General features: G+C 36.4%; 1 protein-coding gene and 1 pseudogene across 2 annotated transcripts in view; both read right to left on the bottom strand.

Annotated features, from left to right (window-relative positions):
- LOC149566791 (DUF21 domain-containing protein At1g55930, chloroplastic-like) overlaps positions 1 to 19300 on the bottom strand; it is a 209986-nt pseudogene that overhangs the window by 124291 nt on the left and 66395 nt on the right. The window lies entirely within an intron of this gene.
- On the bottom strand, positions 11619 to 14922 carry LOC149566792 (uncharacterized). The gene is made up of 6 exons (XM_089820105.1): positions 14082 to 14922; positions 13650 to 13936; positions 13110 to 13507; positions 12789 to 13012; positions 12491 to 12678; positions 11619 to 12394 (listed from the first exon to the last, which is right to left on the bottom strand). Exons 1-6 carry the CDS (start codon positions 14780 to 14782, stop codon positions 11844 to 11846), a joined length of 2349 nt encoding a protein of 782 aa, XP_089676231.1. The 5' UTR covers positions 14783 to 14922; the 3' UTR covers positions 11619 to 11843.

Below are 19300 nucleotides of genomic sequence, written 5' to 3'. Positions count from 1 at the left end.
AGCCTAATAATTAATGGAAAGAAATGGTATGCTCTCAGGAAAGATTACTGGTGCTCTCCCATGGATGGATACTATGAACTGAATTTTGATGGGACTGCAGGTGAGCATCCAAAAATGGTAGAGGAAGGTATTTCTATTAGAACCTCACAAAGTGATCTATTCTATATAGGCTATCTCTTCCCAGGCTTTCCTTTGAATTATGAAATGGAATGAGAATCATTAATTGCATGTTTAGGTGCAGTGGTTTCTCATAACATTAGAAAATTGAAAGACAAAGGTGACCCCCTTCATGTTATCAATGTGATAATCAAAGAAAATAGTCCAGGCTGGAAATTGGAACTTTAAGCAGAGGAAGCTAGAAATTTAAAGAAATTCTTGCTTCTGTCAGTTTTGGACATTGCAGAGGGCATTTAAACTCTATTGCAGGTCATCTGACCAATGAAGTTGTAAATCAAAATCCTCTTACAGCCACATGTAACAATTGAGCTAGCGCTTGACAAGGTTTAGAGTTAGAATGAATGTTAAAGCCCCCTCAGCTTATATTTTTTAAAGGTGATCTTAAGCCATGGTGACACATTTAAACTGCCTATAGGCATGTTGGCGGACAGTTCAACATGTACCAATCATTACATTGTAAGGTGGTGCTCAGATTTGATAGAATGTAGATTGGAGTATGGTACTGTTATTTATTTCATGGTAGGTAGATGAGTATGGTACTGTTATTTATTTCATGGTAGGTAGATGAGCGTAGCTAAAGGTAAGCATGCTGTGTAAATTCTGCATGGTGTGCATTAGTAAGACAAAGGCAAGTTTTATTCTCTGCATTGGCTTCTGTTAACAGTTTTGTAGGGAAAGATGGCACGGATGGAGAAACAACAACTTCTAATTCATGACAGTGGTCAAATATTGCAAGAAAGAACCTTTAACACACACTTGTAACATATATTTCATGCCAAAACCTGGGGTGCAAGGTTTCATTTTAGATATTTCTGGGAGAATGCACTTTAGCTATAGAACAATACTCAACAGCTGCAATTGATGGGTACTTCATTTCGAATCTCAACTTCTTCTTACCGTATGATATTGTGCACCTCTAGCTTCTTTAATTGTTCTTTCAAGATCAGTTTATAGATATGCATATCTCGATATAATGTTTGAGGAGCACAAAGAAGCTAAGACTATTACGCAAGTAATTGGTAAAATAATGAATCAATTGAATGAATGATCAAACAATCATTTATAGGAGTACAAGAGTAGATGTTTCCATAATGAAACAATCGTAACATAGAAAGTATCTATTATGAATACTAAGTTATAATATTGACCATTAAATAAGAAATAATAAAGATATTATTCAGATACCCTCCCTCAATGGTTACTCTATAAATTACAACAAGTTGCCCCCATTAATTTTGCAAACTTGTCCGTCCTCAGAGACTTGGTGAGAATATATGTTGTCTGATCCACAGTCTGAACATACCACAACCGAACTGATCTATCTTCAACCAGCAGCCAAATGAAATGACAATAAAGGTCAAACATGTCCAGTTCTCTCGTGGAGGACTGGATTGTTAGCTAGTTTGAGCACCCCTTGATTGTCACAAAAAGATAGAGTGGGATCTCCTTGAGAAGTATGCATATGAAAGCATCCTCCGAAGCCAAACTACCTTACAAGCTGCCTTACTTGTTCCTCAATGCTCAGCTTTTGTCAAGGAATTAGCCACCACGTGCTGCTTCTTGCTAGTTGTAAGGACCCAACCTGTCCTCGGAAATGAATAACAGATTTACCAAAAGAAGATCTTAACAAATCAACAAAAAAGACACAATATTAATTTTTTTCGTTTTTTTTTTTACTTATTGGATGCTCAGTAGGCAAGTTCATGCAAGACATAATTTTATTTAGCCATCCAGGCTCTTCTATCTAGGGCAACAATTTGGTCATCTAGTTGATTTCTCAATATATATGGAATGTATGGAATGTAAATAGCTAAGTGTTTTGAATGGCCTTTTTCCGTCCATCCAGGATGGTTTTTGTATGGACAAGAATATTAATGTACTCTGATCGAAGGCTTTTCACCCTTCAGGACCATCTGGGTCCAAGGTTGCTTGCCAAAATTTCACAGCCAGCCCACGGGTGTGCCAAGGTTAACACAAGTCAGCACCCTTCCTTGGGTCTTGGGCATATAGCTAGGCGCTAGACTATCGAGAGATTTCTAAGTCCTATACCCTCTCTCGGTTTTCAGGCAATCGGCGAATTATAGGTACCTTCCTAAGAATATTTAGTTTTGTTGAGTTAATTTAAAATATGCTAAAATGATTAAGTACTACCTAACTATGTCCAAGGCATTTGCACACTAGAGGCATCTCTTTGCCTACCAAGCTGCCTACATACCCTTATCCACGGGATCAAGATCCTTGAACTACTCACTTTCGATATGTACTTCTTGTTTATAATTGTTTGATGCAGGGTAATGTGACTCACGGCGAGTCACGCGAGTCAGCGAGCCGCGCTGACCTCGCCGAGTCACAATGACTCGTGACCCGCGAGCGGAGAGTCACGAGGAGTGACTCGCGTGACTCACGTGACTTGCCCGGCCCATCTTGACTCGGTCGCGACAGGCTCTAAATCCGGCTATTAAAATATAAATTTTTACAAGTTTTTTTAATGTTTTTTTTTACATTTCTCACTCATATAACCCTAAGAGGGCTCCCATAACAGTCTATAGTGAAAAGAATAAAGAGAGAGAGAGGTAGAAGAGAAATAGAGTTTTCTTGTTTTGCAACCAGCTGAAAGGAGGAGGAGAAAAGCTTGCATTTGTGACATTGGAGCTTGCATTTAGATCATCAAGGAGTTTATACGAGCTCTTCTCAACACTTCCCAAAGCATTTGAAAGAGGTAAGACTTGATTGTTTAGATTTTGATGATTTTTTTGTCTATGCTTATGGGTTTTTTGCATGAATTTTTTTTGTTTGTTTATGAGCTTTTTTATAACTTTAGATCTTCATAAAATGCAATGCTGAAATGGTAATATTTGGTCTAAAATGTCTTATTGCAGAAACCTTTACATTTTTCCTTAATTAAGTCATAATGGCTTCTGGAGGTAAAAAACCCAAGCTCTCTAAAGGCAACAAAAAAGATGAGTGTTGGAAGTTCACCATAGAATTTCCAAGTAAAAAGAGAACTCAAACAAAATGCCTATTTTGCAAAACCATTAATAGTGGGGGGATAAATAGATTAAAATACCATATTGTTGGCTTACGTGGTCATGATATTGAGCCTTGTGGAGCTGCAACTGTTGAGGCTCAACGTTTTTGTTATGTAGCCTTGGAAAAATATGAACAACAAAAAGAATTAAAAAGAAAACAATCAGAAGAGTTAGCTCAAATTGGTTCTAGTTCCCTTCCACGCTCATCTGCAAATGTTTCTGAGTCAGTAGGCTGTGTTGGAGAAGGTTCTTCCCGTCCCCCCTATCGTCCTAGTGCTTTTGTTGCTCGTGCTTCTTCTACATCTATTCCTTGCACTTCTAGTGATGCTACTGCTGCTGCCCCTTCTAGTAGTGTTGGCTTTACCTTTCGTCCTAGAGTCAAAAAATCTAGTAAGTTGGACAACTTTTTTGTACTGCGTACCACTCCTAGTGCACAACCCTCGCTTGAGAGCATGGGCTGGAATAGGGAGATACATGGCTGGAGTAAGAGCAATTTGCAAGTTTCGATTTTTCTGCGACATTCCATTTATAGCAGCCAGGTACTTCAAGTTTTTTACTTCATTTATATTTGATTGTTTTACGTTTTAAGTTTTAAAATTTATATTCAATTTTATACTTTTAACTTGATGTTGAAAATTTGAAATATGCTAATTAAAATGTTTTTATAAATGTAATAGGACTCCTTATTGGCAGGGGATGATTGATGCAGTTTCCATCTGTGGTGCGGGGTTCAAAGCCCCCACTGAAGATGAGTTGAGTGGCCCCCTCTTGCTAGATATGGTTGAAGAGATGAAACTTGAGTTGGAGGACCACAAAAAGATTTGGAGCCAAAAGGGGTGTACCATCATGACAGATGGATGGACAGATAGGAGGTCCAAAACCTTCCTAAATTTTCTTGTTTCTAGCGGAGGTAATTCATCATGCTCTACTTCTTGAAGTCTAAAATTTAATGTATACTATTATTGAATAACGAAAATTTTGTTTTATTGAGTATTGATTCTTGAATGATAATTATTTTGTTTAATTTTCACTTTCAGGATCCACCATGTTTTTGAGGTCCATAGATGCTTCCTCATGTGTGAAAAATGCAAAATTCTTATGTGAGACAATTGAGGAGGTCATAAGGGAGGTGGGGGAAGACAATGTTGTCCAAGTAGTGACAGATAATGCAGCTAATTATGTTGCTGCAGGTAAAATTTTAACTTCTAACTTTCTAAGTTCTACTTTTAAAAAATTTGTTTTAGTTTTTCATTAAATTTTGAAAATTAAAAATTTTGAAATACATCAAAAAATTTCATTGTTTACTAACTAATTTAAAATTGTTGTAGGAAAACTATTGATGGAGAGACACCCAAAAATCTTTTGGACTCCATGTGCGGCCCATTGCATCAACCTCATGTTAGAGGATATTGGCAAGCTTGTATGGGTGAAATCATGTGTTACCAAGGCCAAAAATCTTTGTAAGTTCATCTATAATCATGCCTTGGTCCTCATCACTATGAGGAAATACATGAAGGGAAAGGAGTTGGCTCGTCCTGGTATCACAAGATTTGCCTCTAATTTTATCACACTAAAACCCTTGTTGAGTTCAAGGTTAGAGTTGAGGTGCATGTTTGTTGCTCCAAAATGGAGTTCCTCCTCCTTTGTCAGCAACCCTGCAGGGATAGATGCAACAAAATGCATTTATGATGATAATGATTTTTGGGAGCCATGTTCGAAGATTGTGTATTAAAATAATAGATAAGACGTCTATTATTAGTTAATGGTTATCTTGTAAATATCTTTAGCTTTAGTTTGCTTTCTCTGGAATAGAATGTTTCTATTCTTTACGATCGTTTCCTAAGGAAACATCGTCTCTTCCTTTTGTATAAATTGACCTTTCGGTCTCTGTTATTGATAAGCAAGTATTTACCAATTACCTCGTAATATTGTGGAGGTAATTTAAATTTAAATTTTAAATTTTAAAAGCTTAAGTCTTAAAATTTTATAAATTAATTTGTCTCATACATTTTTTTTTTTTATTTTCATTGTGCAACTTTGCAAAGTTTCAGCATTCACTAAATTGTTTTTTTTTGTTTAATTCTTTTGTAGATCACCGAGCCCCTTGTAGCCCTCCTACGAGTTGTTGATGGCGAGAAGCCCTATATGGGAGATACATTTATGAGGGCATGGATAGGGTCAAGGAGACTACTAAGGCCAAATATGTAGGAGTTGAGGAAAACTATGGCCCTATTCGGGACATAATTGATAGGAGATGGCAAAATCAGCTTCATAAGCCCATCCACGCAGCAGCCTATTACCTCAATTCGGCATACCGTTTCCGTGATGATTTCAAGGCAGATGAGGAGGTTCTTAGTGGCCTATACACAGTGATATCGAAGATGTCCCCTAATCCCACAGATATATTGCTTGAGATGGATGCCTATAATAATGCATCAGGGCCCATTTTTTCAAGTCAAATTTGCAAAGAAGGTCGTACAAAATTGCAGCGAGGTAAAGATTGCAGCTTAAGCCTTATACAATCTAGTTTCTAAATTTCTAGCTTTAAACTTAAAGTTCAAATTTTGAAATGAGACTAATATATTTTTGTTTTCCTTTTTTCAAAATTCAGATAGATGGTGGCAAATGTTTGGGCCTTCAACCAAAAACCTTCAGCAAATCGCCATCCACATTTTGAGCCAGCCAAGTAGCGCTTCTAGATGTGAGCGCAACTGGAGCATGTTCGAGCACATCCACTCGAAGAGGCGTAACAGGTTGTCTGTACAGAAAATGAATAGTCTAGTCTTTGTGCACTACAACCTGCGCATTAGGATCAGGGAGATTTTGGATAGTGACAACTCTCCGATTACTCTAAAGGAGGTTGATCCAAAGTCTGATTGGATCATTGAGGCTACTGATCCTGTCTTTGATGATGAGGACCTACAATGGCTTGACCAGGCAAATAGAGAGGACTAGGCTGAGGCTGTGGCTATGGCAGCAGAGGACCAGAGAGCTCCAGTTGTTCCTAGTGGCACCTCACATACATTGGCAGAGCCAGAGGTAGAGAGTACAATTGATCCTAGAGGCACTTCACAGGCTGATGCTATGGCTACTGAGCCATCCAGAACCTACCTTAGACACCTTACTAAGAGGCATTTTATAGACTATACTGAGCCTGAAGTTGAGGCTGAGGTTGGGGATGAGGATGAGGATGATGATGACGATGATGATGATGATGAGGATGAGCCTGAGGATGTGGATGATGATGACTCCGACTAGGAGCCATAGCTATAGACTTATAGTCTTGTTTTAACTTTTTGTTTAACAGTTTAATTTAATATATGATCAGCATTTGGACCATTTGAATTTGATGATGACTATTGAATCTTGATGTGTTGGATTTCATAATGCATAAATGATAATATATATACATTTTGATGGTTTGCATGGATTTATCTTAGTTTGACTTTAATTACTAGTAATATAGTATTTACTTTTAGCAATTTACCTTTGTAAGTTTGTAGTATTGTACTTATGTAATCGATGTTTGACTTTTAAGTTTTAACTTTAAGTATGTTTATTATGATCAAATTATCTTCTATTTAATGATGTTATTGTGTCTTTACGCTTTATTCAATAATAGGTGCATGGAATGTTCTTTAAATCCTAAAAAATCTCAAAATTTCAAGGTTTTTTCACTTTGCCGAGTCACCGCAGAGCCGGGTCACGAGTCAAGTTACCCTTGCCGAGTCCAAGTCTTGCTACATTAGTTTGATGTAACTGGTGTAGTAACGGAATACTTTTAGGATTCTATCCACCCGTAACAATTCTTCACCGTCATACAGTCACTCGAGCGAATTAGGCAACATTCCTAAAAATCTACTATGAACATCACCAGTGCTTATTTTCATGTTGTTAAAATATGTGCAAAGTTTACCTATGCGCATACATCCTATTTTCCCTCACCTTGACATTTACAATAGTCATTTTCTCTTAGGCTGTTAAGAATTTCCTAATAATGCTCATTCCCTTTTTATGGGTTCAACTGCCCTTGACAAGAGTTAGTTTAATGGAGAACTTCCTTTTTTTCTTTAGGAACTATAAGTTCAAAATGTACAACTAGCTTCTAATCAAATTGGTTCTATTATTAGGGATGCTTAGTTGTTTACTGGAATATACAACAGTGTATTCACCAAATTTAAAGTTGTAGAAAACTAATATGAGAAGGAACCATTAATGTCTTTCTATCTATGTCAACCTTTGGACTACCAGTAACAATGTCATGGTACTCTTGTAAACTTAACTAAATCGAGCAGCACCTTTGCTATGTGGTGATAAGGCTAGTCTGCGGCATGTTTAATATTGTCAACTATTGAATCAACCTAGAAGAGATCCCAAAGAGAAGGGGATCCTTTGTCAGTGACTAGCAATGGTCGCTCTATGTGAGGATGATTGCCAACATTCACTCGTTTACAAATAAAATTATTATTGCAATCGTTTAGCACAAACTAGATACCCACAACAGTTGAATACACCTTGTGAAAGGTGGATGGACAAAACAAACTAAAATGGAAAAATAATGTGTTGGGGTACTAATATATTTCATTAACCATTTTGTCCATATCAATAACATTACAAGATGCCTCTATTTATAGAGGTCTGTGATTGTTTCTGAAAACATCTAAATTAGCCAACCTAAGACCAAATAGACTTTTCTAGAAATATCTAAACACAAATGACTTCTAGAATTTTAGAAACCTAATTATTAATTTGACCTAACCTTATTCGGTAATCCAAGAATTTCTAGAATGCTCTATTATGCTTTTACATTTCATTTGAGGAGGAAATTACACATTCCAACACTCTCCCCTAATTTCAACATCAAATGTTGTTGCATACAAATCTAAATCCTTTCTTTGGCCTGATGCCAAAATGCCATTTTTCAATAATCTTCATTCTGTTAATGCCTTTGTGAATACATGACTGCGGTTTGCCTCATCTACCAAGATGTGTGACTGCTTTTGTCTTCCAAGGTTGCTGCCTTTAATTTCTACAAACATTTTGTCAGTAATTGGCTGAATCTTTTATCAACGATTTCCTCTTTTCATAGGATCCATTGATAATCTTGCCTCATCTGTCACAAATGCCTGTGAAAGGATTCAATAATAACCTTGATCAAATTCATGTCTTCTTTCAGCTACCCCTTGATAGCTTCATCTGTCACAAATGGGGACAGGGTTCTCCAAATAACCTTGCTCTGCAAAATAAAAAAATCTATTTGCTGTCACAAATGGTGACAAACAAATTCCTTCCTTCTTCAGCTATCCCTTGATTGGCTGCTTCTGTCAAAAAGGTTGGCAGGATTCTCCCAATTAACTTGACTCTAATTCATCTGTCACAAATGGTGACAAGATTTTCTTAACCTGGCTCTAATACAAATTGTAGATACCCACAACAATTGTAATACACCTTGTGAAAGGTGGATGGACAAATAAACTAAAATGGAAAAATACTCAATGTGTTGGGGCACTAATATATTTCATTAACCATTTTGTCCATATCAATTACATTTTGTTCATATCAATAACATTACAAGATGTCTCTATTTATAGAGGTCTTTGATTGTTTCCGGAAACATCTAAATTAGCTGACATAATACCAAATAGACTTTTCTAGAAATATCTAAACATAAATGACTTCTAGAATTTTACAAACCTAAATATTAATTTGACCTAAACCTATTCAGTAATCCAGGACATAATTTTATTGAGCCATCCGGAGTCTTCTATCTAGGGAAACAATTTGGTCATTCAATTGACTTCTCAATATATATGGAATGTAAATAGCTAAGTGTTTTAAATGGTCTTTTTCCATCCATCTTGGATAGTTTTTGTATGGACAAAAGTATTAATGTGCTCTGATCAAAGTTTTTTCACCCTTTGGGACCATCCAAGTCCAAGGTTGCTTGCCAGAATTCCACAGCCAGCCCCGGGTGTGCCAAGGTTCTTAGCAAGGTTAATACAAGTCAACACCCTTCCTTGGGTTTCGAGCATAAAGCTAGGTGCTAGACTACCAAGAGATTTCTAAGTCCTATACCCTCTCTCAGTTTTCAAGCAATCAGCCAAGTATAGGTACCTTCCTGAGAATATTTAGTTTTGTTGAGTTAATTTAAAATGTGTTAAAATGGTTAAGTACTACCTAACTATGTCCAAGGCATTTGCACACTGGAGGCATCTCTTCGCCTACCAGGCTGCCTACATACTCGTATCCACGGGATCAAGACCCTTGAACTACTCACTTTTGATATGTAGTTTTGGTTTATAATTGTTTGATGTAACTGATGTGGGAACAGAATCTTTCCAGGATTCTATCCATCCGTAATAGTTCTTCGCCGTCGTACACCCACTCGAGCGAACCAGGCTACATTCCTAAATATCTACTATGAACATCACTAGTGCTTATTTTCATGTTGTTGTTAAAATATGTGCAAGGTTTACCTATGCACATACATCCTATTTTCCCTCACCTTGACTTTTACAATACTCATTTTCTCTTATGCTGTTAAGAATTTCTTAATAATGCCCATTCCCTTTTTATGGGTTCAACTGCCCTTGACAAGAGTTAGTTTAATGGAGAACTTCCTTATTTTATTTAAGACTATAAGTTTAAAATGTACAACTAGCTTCTAATCAAATTGGTTCTATTATTAGGCATGCTTAGTTGTTTACTGGAATATACAACAGTATATTCACCAACTTTAAAGGTGTAGAATACTAATAAGAGTAGGAGCCATTAATGTCTTTCTATCTATGTCAACCTTTGGACTACCAGTAACAATGTCATGGTACTCTTGTAGATTTAACTAAATCAAGCAGCGCCTTTGCTATGTAGTGAGCTTGTCATAATTGAGGCTACTCTGCAGCATGTTTAATATTGTCAACTATTGAATCAACCTAGAAGAGATCCCAAAGAGCAGGGGATCCTTAATCAGCTACTAGCGACGGTTGCTCTATGTGAGGATGATTGCCAACATTCACTCGTTCAGGGTATAATTATTATTGCAATCGTTTAGCACAGACTGTATATGGAACAGTATGTTATTGTGGGTAAAACTTCCTCCCATAATTCTATACATTGAGGTATATTTTAATGAAGTTTCATGTTCCTCTTAGACAATATCTAGATTTGGTTTTTCTATAGCAACAAAATCCAATCAACATACACTATACATAGAACAATGAACATTTATAATCTGTAATACATATATAAGCTGTGAGTAAACACATATTTTGAACAACAAAATTGATAAGTTGTAACTAAACAAATACTATAAATATAAGTTCCCACATGTGATATGTGGCAGGTCTCCCATTTGTATGTTTTCCCTTGGGCATCTCTAAATTATTGCACAGCTGGATGAAATTTATCAATTGCCTAATATATTCATTTTGATATATGTCATCGTTCAGACATAGCATTTGAATCATATAGCCCAATCAAAAGAAAATTCCTATGACTAATTATGTTGTATATAGGTGGTGAGGAAACGGCATACAATAAGGCCAAAACTGCAAAAGATTAGATGTATACCTTATAGGCTTATACAGCCTGCTGGGTCTGCCTATTAACATATAGCAATATCCAAACAGTTGATTCAGAGCATAAAAGAAAAACATCATTTAAACTTAACCGTTATTGACAGATATATCACTAATAAGCTAAAATATGATAAAAGAGTTCAAGAAGACCAGACAGACAGTTTGTATTTTGCATATGAAACCAGAAGCTGTGACTAGCTACTAGTTATTGAATCCAGTTTTCTGCTAAACAAAAATGGCCAGAATAGTTATATACTTGGAAATCTAAAGTATTCCAATTAGCATGTTGAACAATTAGTTTCCAATGTAATCCCTTCGTGGATTCTTTTCCATTAGACAAAGAGTTGTGTTGTGAGGTTTTCACTCCATTGCCCCAAAAATTTTGGGGACCTCCTTTTTCGGGCAAGCCTTGGCAATTTTTGCGGATTTTCGGAATTTTTTCGATTACCTTAGCAAGTTTTTTGGAGCTGTCCAAAAGTTTTCGATTTGAAAATTTTACACTTTGGACGCCTTCAAGCCAAGAGGGATGTGGTTGGATTTATTTTTTTACCCAGTCTTAAATTTGATTTTCCGGAACATATAATGTTATCCTTAGGCCAAACAAACTTCAAAGACAACATTTTCGATGGTTAGAACCATAGTTGGAAAACTCGCCAAAAGCAAAAACTCGCCAAGCCCCCCAAAAGTTTAATCGGGAAAAACTCGGCGATTTAAAAAAAAAACTCGGGAAAAACTCGAGAACCTAAAAAACTGCTGAAATTTAATTAAAAATACATTTATTTTGCAAAATTTAATGAGAAGATGCATCTAATAAGTTAATTAAAGACAATACAAAAGAAAGAAACAAAGTTTAGATATATATAAATGCATAATGCGTACAAAATTGCATTCTCATGCAGAATGCTCATGGTAGGAAGCAAAATAGTAAATTACTAAATAGTTTCAATCTGTCAAACTAGAAGTAAATACTAAAAGTCTAAATACATCAATACAATGTGACAATGCCAATCACATCTTCCTCTTTCCACTTGCACTAGCAGGAAAGCGAGGGGGTCTAGTCCTAGAAGAAGTGCCGTGGGCATGAGCTGCGTGACTGTGAACTCTGTGGCTGTGCCCCCTCGCTCGACGTCCCTACTAACTGGCTCGGCGTCCTAGAAGAGGATGCATCTCCACCTAATGGTAATGTCTGATCCTCGCCTGAATCATCATCATCCTCGTCCTCATCCTCAATGTCATCCATAGTGAACTGAAAATCAGTGTCAACCTCCCCCTCCATGGCCTGCCTCTCCAAATCAGCGATCTCATCTAGTGTAAAAAATGGACTTGGCTCCTGTGCTGTCCAATCAGAATAAGGATCTATCTCATCTAGATCAAGCGGACCAGGTAGTTCTAAGAGTTGTGACTTTTTTATGCGCAACTTAAGATTATAGTGCACATAAACAAGGTCATTAAGCCATTTTTGAGTCATTCTGTTTCTTTTCTTTGTATGGATGGACTCAAATAAGCTCCAATTGCGCTCACAATGGGATGAGCTACAAGGTTGGGATAGGACTCTGAGAGCAAATTTCCTTAAATTGGGGGTATTGCCACCCCAACTTGCCCACCAAGCATCTGCAAAACAAAATTTAAAAAGTTATAAAGCAATAAAAAACAAAATCAGAAGCACAACTTATCAATTAGCAAAAGTTTTAAAGTTTGACGCTTTACCTGGTGCTTGAGTAGATCTTGCTCTCTTTGCTAGCATAGAAGAGAACAAAGGACCCCTTGATTCCACATAGATTTGTTGTTCGGTCACAATAAGGTCTCTCTCCTCTTCACTTGATATCATTCTCTCAATGCATTTAGAGAGACCTTCCATGACCTCTCCATTAGGATCTGAGTAGGAATCATCAGCCCTAAAACAAATAGAAAATGATATCAAGTCTTACTACACAACCTTAAAAAGTAAAGTAAAATAAAGACTTATTAAAATCCCAACTTCAAGGACAATCAGTTATCATAGTACCTGAATTTGGGATTGAGGAAGTAGCCTGCTGCATGAATAGGTTGGTGGAGCATATTGTTCCACCTCCTATCAATTATTTCCCAAATGGGGTCAAATCTGAGACTGTCCCCGTGATAGTAACTTCTAACAGCCTCTTTCGCCCTATCCATAGCCTCATAAAGACCTCCCATTGGGGATTGTTGCCCATCACATGTGCGCAAGACTAGAACCAGGGGTAGAGACATCTACATTTGAAATTTGAAAAATACAAATTAGTTAATAACATAGTAAGTTATGAATTGAAAATGAAACTTGAATAAACTAAAAATATAATGAAGTTACCTCCACAATCTCCTTAGCCTTTGCAAAAAAGCTATCATCAAAGACTATTCGTGCCACAGCTTCTCCTTCGGGCTTCTTTGAGTAAGGTGAAGCAACCCAATCAGCACACACAAACATTTGCTTCAAAGCCAATATGTGGTCAAGAATACTTTGCAACGTCAAGAAGACCGTTGCAAACCTTGTCATAGCAGGTCTCATCAAATCTTTGCCTTTAGTGGCTTTTCTCATCAAACTGAGAACCCATGGGTGATTATAGATATATTTCGTGACTCGCCTAGCATCTTCCACAACTGGATTCACCCAATCAAGTTTTCCTATGTCCTCCAAAAGAAGGTCAAGGACATGTGCTGCACAAGGTGACCAAAAAAGTGTGGGATGCCTCTCTTGGAGGATTCTACCTAAAAAATTAGCAAAAAATCAATAATCAGTAACAAACTTTCCATATTTAGTATTTACAAATTACATCAAATCTAAATTGAATAATACCATAGCATTACATTCATGATTCATATTGATTCAAATATAAAAAATTAAATCTACCTGCTGCTGCATTATCTGTGATTATTTGCACCACATTCTCTATTCCCACCTCCATGACAACATTCTCCAACATTAAAGCCAATGTGGCTGCATTTTTCACTTTGTTGGAGGCATCGACAGATTTCCAAAACACCACATCATCTTTGCAAGCAATCAAGAAGTTAATAATGGTTCTACTTCTTCCATCTGTCCACCCATCAGATAAAATGGTGCAGCCATACTTCTTCCACTCTTTCTTTTGGTCTTCTATCAACAATCTTGCCCTACCAACCGCTTTGTCAAGCAACCTACAAAATTTAAGTGTAATATTAAATAAAGTGTAAGTGTTAGTAAAAAATTAGGAAATAATTTATAACAATTAAGATTTAAAATATAACAATGAACTAAAGTGAATCTCAATTATTTACAATTACTAAATAGTAAAATACTAACCTTCCACTCATATCCTTGCGATTAGGCGGCTTGTACCCTTTGCCTGATATTGTCATTGCATTCACCATATTGACCCAATAGGGACTATCAGCGGCATTCATTGAGATATTGTTGAAAAACCAAAAATCAGCTGCTGCAATATCAGTTTGCTCATGCACCTCCGTAAACCATGCAGTGCCCTCTAATGATGGTTGTGCTTCAAGTGTGTTCCTGGGCACAAAATAACCACCTATCCCTGATGGGGATCCGGATGGTGATGATGAAGAAGTAGGAGATGTAGAAGAAGTGGAACCGGTAAAAGAGAAATTTTGTTTGCGGATCCGTGGGCCACGAAGAGATCCTAGTATGTTCTCAAGTGCTTCTTCTTCCTCTTGCATATCAAAAGGAGCTCCTTCAGATTCAGCTATGGCTGCCCTCATAGATAATTTTGCCCTCTCCCTATTCAATTTTTTCTCTTCAGCAGCTGCAAGTAGGGCATGGATGAATCTTTTTTCTTCATCAATTACCTTGAGACAAGGATTTGAGTCATGTTTCTTTATGCTTGCAAGGTGGCATTTGAGGCGGTTTATGCCTCCAGAAATAATTCTCTCACAGGGAATGCATATCACCTTCCCAATATCATTTGGACTTGGAGCTTCATAGGCATACCGCCATGCCTTATCTCTTGCATTTTTAGGCCGAGTGCCTATCCAGATGGGCATGGTGTTTGTGGCCACTCTTCTTGCGGGTTTGTCATGTTTTTTTAATGCTTGTCCGCTGCCCTACACATAAATAATTAAATTTATAGAAAAACGAATAAACAAAGTTAGAACTTAGAGTTAGAACTTAGAAGCTAGAAGTTTAGAACAACTAGCCACTAGGGTTTCAACTTTCAAATGATTTGAAATCATTTACAAACAACAACAAAAACAATAAAAGCTTTGCTTAAAACTATAAAAAGTTTTCAAACAATGATAAGACGAACATACCTGGAAAGAAATTTCTCTTCTAAATTCGGTTAGAATCCTCCAAAATCCACTCCAATCTGCCTTTAATCACTTGCAATCAGCTAAAACCTTCTTTGCTCCACACAAATGAAAGAAACAATGCAAAAAATAATGCATTTTGACCTATTTAGGCGTCTGGTCGCGGGTTCCCTGAACCGCGAGTTTTTTTACATAACTCGCCGAGTTTTTGGACTCACGCCGAGTTTTTTGGCAGGCGAGTTTTTGGGCGATTTACTCGCCATCCCAAAACCGGCGAGTCTTCCATCTATGGTTAGAACAATACTGGGCAGAATAAATTTACAAATTTTTTGGACTTTGACGTATTTTGAAAATTGGATATAATTGTATAATCTTGAGCATTTTCAAAATGAAATTTTTTTTAGATTTAATTGTTTTGGAAAATCTTGAATTTTTTGGTGAAAAGAAAAAATTTTGTGATAGTGAAATTAAATTGGAAAATCGATTTTGGATGCTAGAGAAAATGATTTATTTTGGAAAAAATTAAAAATTGCATTCAAAATGGAAAGTGGGCTTAATTGCAAAATTTTGCATTAAATTGGTTAAAATTGCCTTGAAGATTTTAAAAATATTAAAAGAGATTGGTAAATTAAAAAATTGAAAATCGATTTTAGCTTGCTAAATCCGATTTTAATGATATTTTAACTACCAAAATGTTATTAAATGAAAATTTTAACATCTCCAAGGCCTTCCTAATTTTATTTTGCAATTTTTGGTCACAACCGGCAATTAAATGAACAAATTTCACTATGAGTAAAATTAATTTCACGAATGACCCTGCCTTGATCACTCACAGGTTTGGTGTTGATGCTATTGGGATGGTCCACCACCAACTTTGACCTCTTAGGGCCGTGGAGAATTTGCAGGTTCCATTTGAATTTAAGCCATGCCAGGTTGTTTCTTTCCCTAGCTCTTAATGTTAAAAGTTGTAAAAGTTGTTATTTTGATTATGGAAATTTTGGAAAGAAGACTTGTTTGTGGTTGGATCATGGTCCTAATGAATTTCCTCAATTGTTGATCTTGAATGATAATTTTCTTGCGGTTGAGTTTGAGGTGACCAAATTATTTTCAGAGTATAAGGATGAGTTTGCGAGATTGAGAACTATCACCCAGACCTTGTTACTTTTGAACATCCTAAGAAACCATGTTAGATCCAGTGTATATATTAGATTAGTTAGTGTTGTACCTTTAGGGTCTTGTACATAGTTAGGATAGGTTTGTCTTGGACCATTTGGTTTAGGAGAGTAGTTTAGTTTGCTTTTGTGTGTGGGTTAGATTAAGTTTCCTTCTAGTTGGGTAGATTAGGTTTCCTTTTAATTGGGTGGATTAAAGTTTCCCTTTCAGTTGGTTAGAATAGATTTCTTTTAGTTTAGGTGTTGTGAGGGAGCTCGATTTGATTTGCATCAAATCATTTGACTTAAGATCATTTAGCTTCCCTAGTTGAAGAGCACTTTTGGTTTTGGCCTTTGCAAGTGCAAAGGGGGGTCCATGTTATCACTCATGGGCGAAGTGTGTAGATTTTACATTTTTGGTGACAAAACGGAGTTTGTCTTGTTCATTTCTCAAATGCGTGTGACAAGGTTCAGAGATTAAAGGATGTGCTTAGTCATTAGTATATGATAGGACTTGTACTAAATTTGGGTCAAACTCGATAGAGGTTCTTAAGTTACCTTTGACATGGTTACAACATTCTACTCACACTTAATTGCTCTGAGTTCTTGATGTCTTGAAGTGAAGTTGGACTTAGTAAAAATCATACCCCTGCTTCAGCGCTACTATAGTCTTCCAAACCCTCCGCAGGCTTCATTGCCCGCAAGCCAAACAAAAGATTGGGAAAAAGAGAAATATCATGAGAAAAGAAAAAATGAGAATTTATGCAAAAAGGAAAGGCAAAATCAAAGTGAAAATAAAGATAAAATTTGGTTAAAGGGTGTGCAATCATCTCTACCAGTGCTATAAAAATAATCACTAAAGGTAGAATCGTGATTGTGGTGCCACAGCGATAACTCCGTCGAGGCTATAGACGCTTGATTGGCAACGAAGCTCTATCCAAGTTGCTTTTGAAGTAAAGATATTATAATAGCTAAGTTTAATGGATTTGAGAAATTATCAAGTTCTTGTCGAGCGAGGAATAAATCATTTGCACACACGTAACTCATGGTCAGGGTGCTTAGGATCAACTTGAGAGCTCTTTCCCTTGTTGAGTGCTTGTCCGTAAGTAGATTTTCGGATAGGTCATCCTAAGATTCTTTGTTCTAAGTTACTTATTTCTTGAAATGTTCAGGAACATTTCTTTGGGTTGATGCTAAATGTTGTGAGGTTTTCACACCATCGCCCCAAAAAATTTGGGGACCCCCTTTTTTGGGCAAGCCTTGGCAATTTTTACGGATTTTCAAAAAAAAATTGATTACCTTAGCAAGTTTTTTGGAGTTGTCCAAAAGTTTTCGATTTGAAAATTTTACACTTTGGACGCCTTCGAGCCAGGAGGGATGAGGTTGGATTTATTTTTCACCCGATCTTAACTTTATTTTCCAGAACATATAGTTTTATCCTTAGGCCAAACAAATTTCAAAGACAACATTTTTGATGGTTAGAACAATACTCGGTAGAATAAATTTACAAAGTTTTTGAACTTATACAGATTTTGAAAATTGGATGTAATTGTATAATCTTGAGCATTTTCAAAATGAAATTTTTTTTAGATTTAATTGTTTTGGAAAATCTTGAATTTTTTGGTGAAAAGAAAAAATTTTGTGATAGTGAAATTAAATTGGAAAATCAATTTTGGATGCTAGAGAGAATGATTTATTTTGGAAAAAAATTAAAATTGCATTGCAAAATGGTAAGTGGGCTTAATTGCAAAATTTTGCATTAAATTGGTTAAAATTGCCTTGAAGATTTTTAAAATATTAAAAGAGATTGGTAAATTAAAAAATTGAAAATTGATTTTAGCTTGCTAAATCCGATTTTAATGATATTTTAACTACCAATATGCTATTAAATGAAAATTTTAACATCTCCAAGGCTTTCCTAATTTTATTTTGCAAGTTTTGGTCACAACCGGCAATTAAATGAGCAAATTTCACTATGGGCAAAATTAATTTTAGCATTGCATTTAAAGTTGGGCCATTAATAAAACACTAATTTGATTTTCCTCTCCTATAGGGCTAGTCAGCGAGCTTGAGGGAGCAAGGGGATTTTGGTATAAGAGGGCTCCCCCTCTCACATTTCCTCATTCCATCTCAGCTTTCTTCTCTTGTTTGGCGATTTTTGGAGGAGTAACTTTCTTCTATGCTTGGCGATTTTTCTCTTAGAGGGGCAGCTTGCAATCTTGGGTGATTTTCTTTGGCAGTTTTCTCCTTCCTTGGTAGATGATTTTCTTCTTGGAGGCAGATTTGAAACTTCTTCTTGTTTTGCGATTTTTCAAAGACTGATTTTTTTTGCAAAGGGTTGCGAATTTTTGCACCAGATCTAGGCAATTTTACTTGGAGGAAATACATGATCAAAAGTCTGATTTTTGGCAAAAATATGGGCAATTTCAATGAGATCAAAATTTTTATTTTTCGCAAGGAGGCTTGATTTCCTAAGGTCTGATCCAAATTCAAAAAAGAACCCGGCTATTGGTAAAGACAAAATTAAAGTAAATTCATTTTAGAGGTGAAGATTGGTCTAAAAGCGGATTTTATTCCTTGTTCTTGCTTGGTTTCGTTTCCCTTTATTCTTCTTGCATTAATCATCCACCACTTCATCATCCCATTGATAGGCTGAAGTTTGGAGAGATAACTGTAGATTTCATGATAGGACACTTGGCGAGGCAGAAATAAGCTAGACCACCCTAGGTTGAAGTCGGGAGATATAAGTATAGTCCATCCTAAGATAACGAAGAGGCAGAAATAAGTGGTAATCTCATCCCTAGGTTGAAGGTTGGAGATTGATAAGTGTAGAGATAGGACTTGGCGAGGCAAAAATAAACTAGATTCCATCAATAGAAAGAAGGTTGGAGATCGATAAGGGTAGTCCACATCACTTAGAACGAAAGGGCAAAACTAAGTGTCTAGGATGATAGCTGTTAGTGCAAGCAAGAACCCAAAGGGAACGAACACCAAAAAAGACAAGGAAGACATGATGCCTAAGACCACCTTCTTCTCGAAAGTGAGGCAAATAAGTGATACCAATATCGGCACAATAAACATGATACAGTTGAAAGACAGATTG

This window comes from Cupressus sempervirens, chromosome 3 (genome assembly GCF_028749045.1).
Source record: "Cupressus sempervirens isolate cs-2001-9-10 chromosome 3, ASM2874904v1, whole genome shotgun sequence".
NCBI lineage: Eukaryota > Viridiplantae > Streptophyta > Pinopsida > Cupressales > Cupressaceae > Cupressus > Cupressus sempervirens.
Note: the sequence above shows the minus strand (reverse complement) of the source record. Positions and strands in the feature narration are given on the sequence as shown.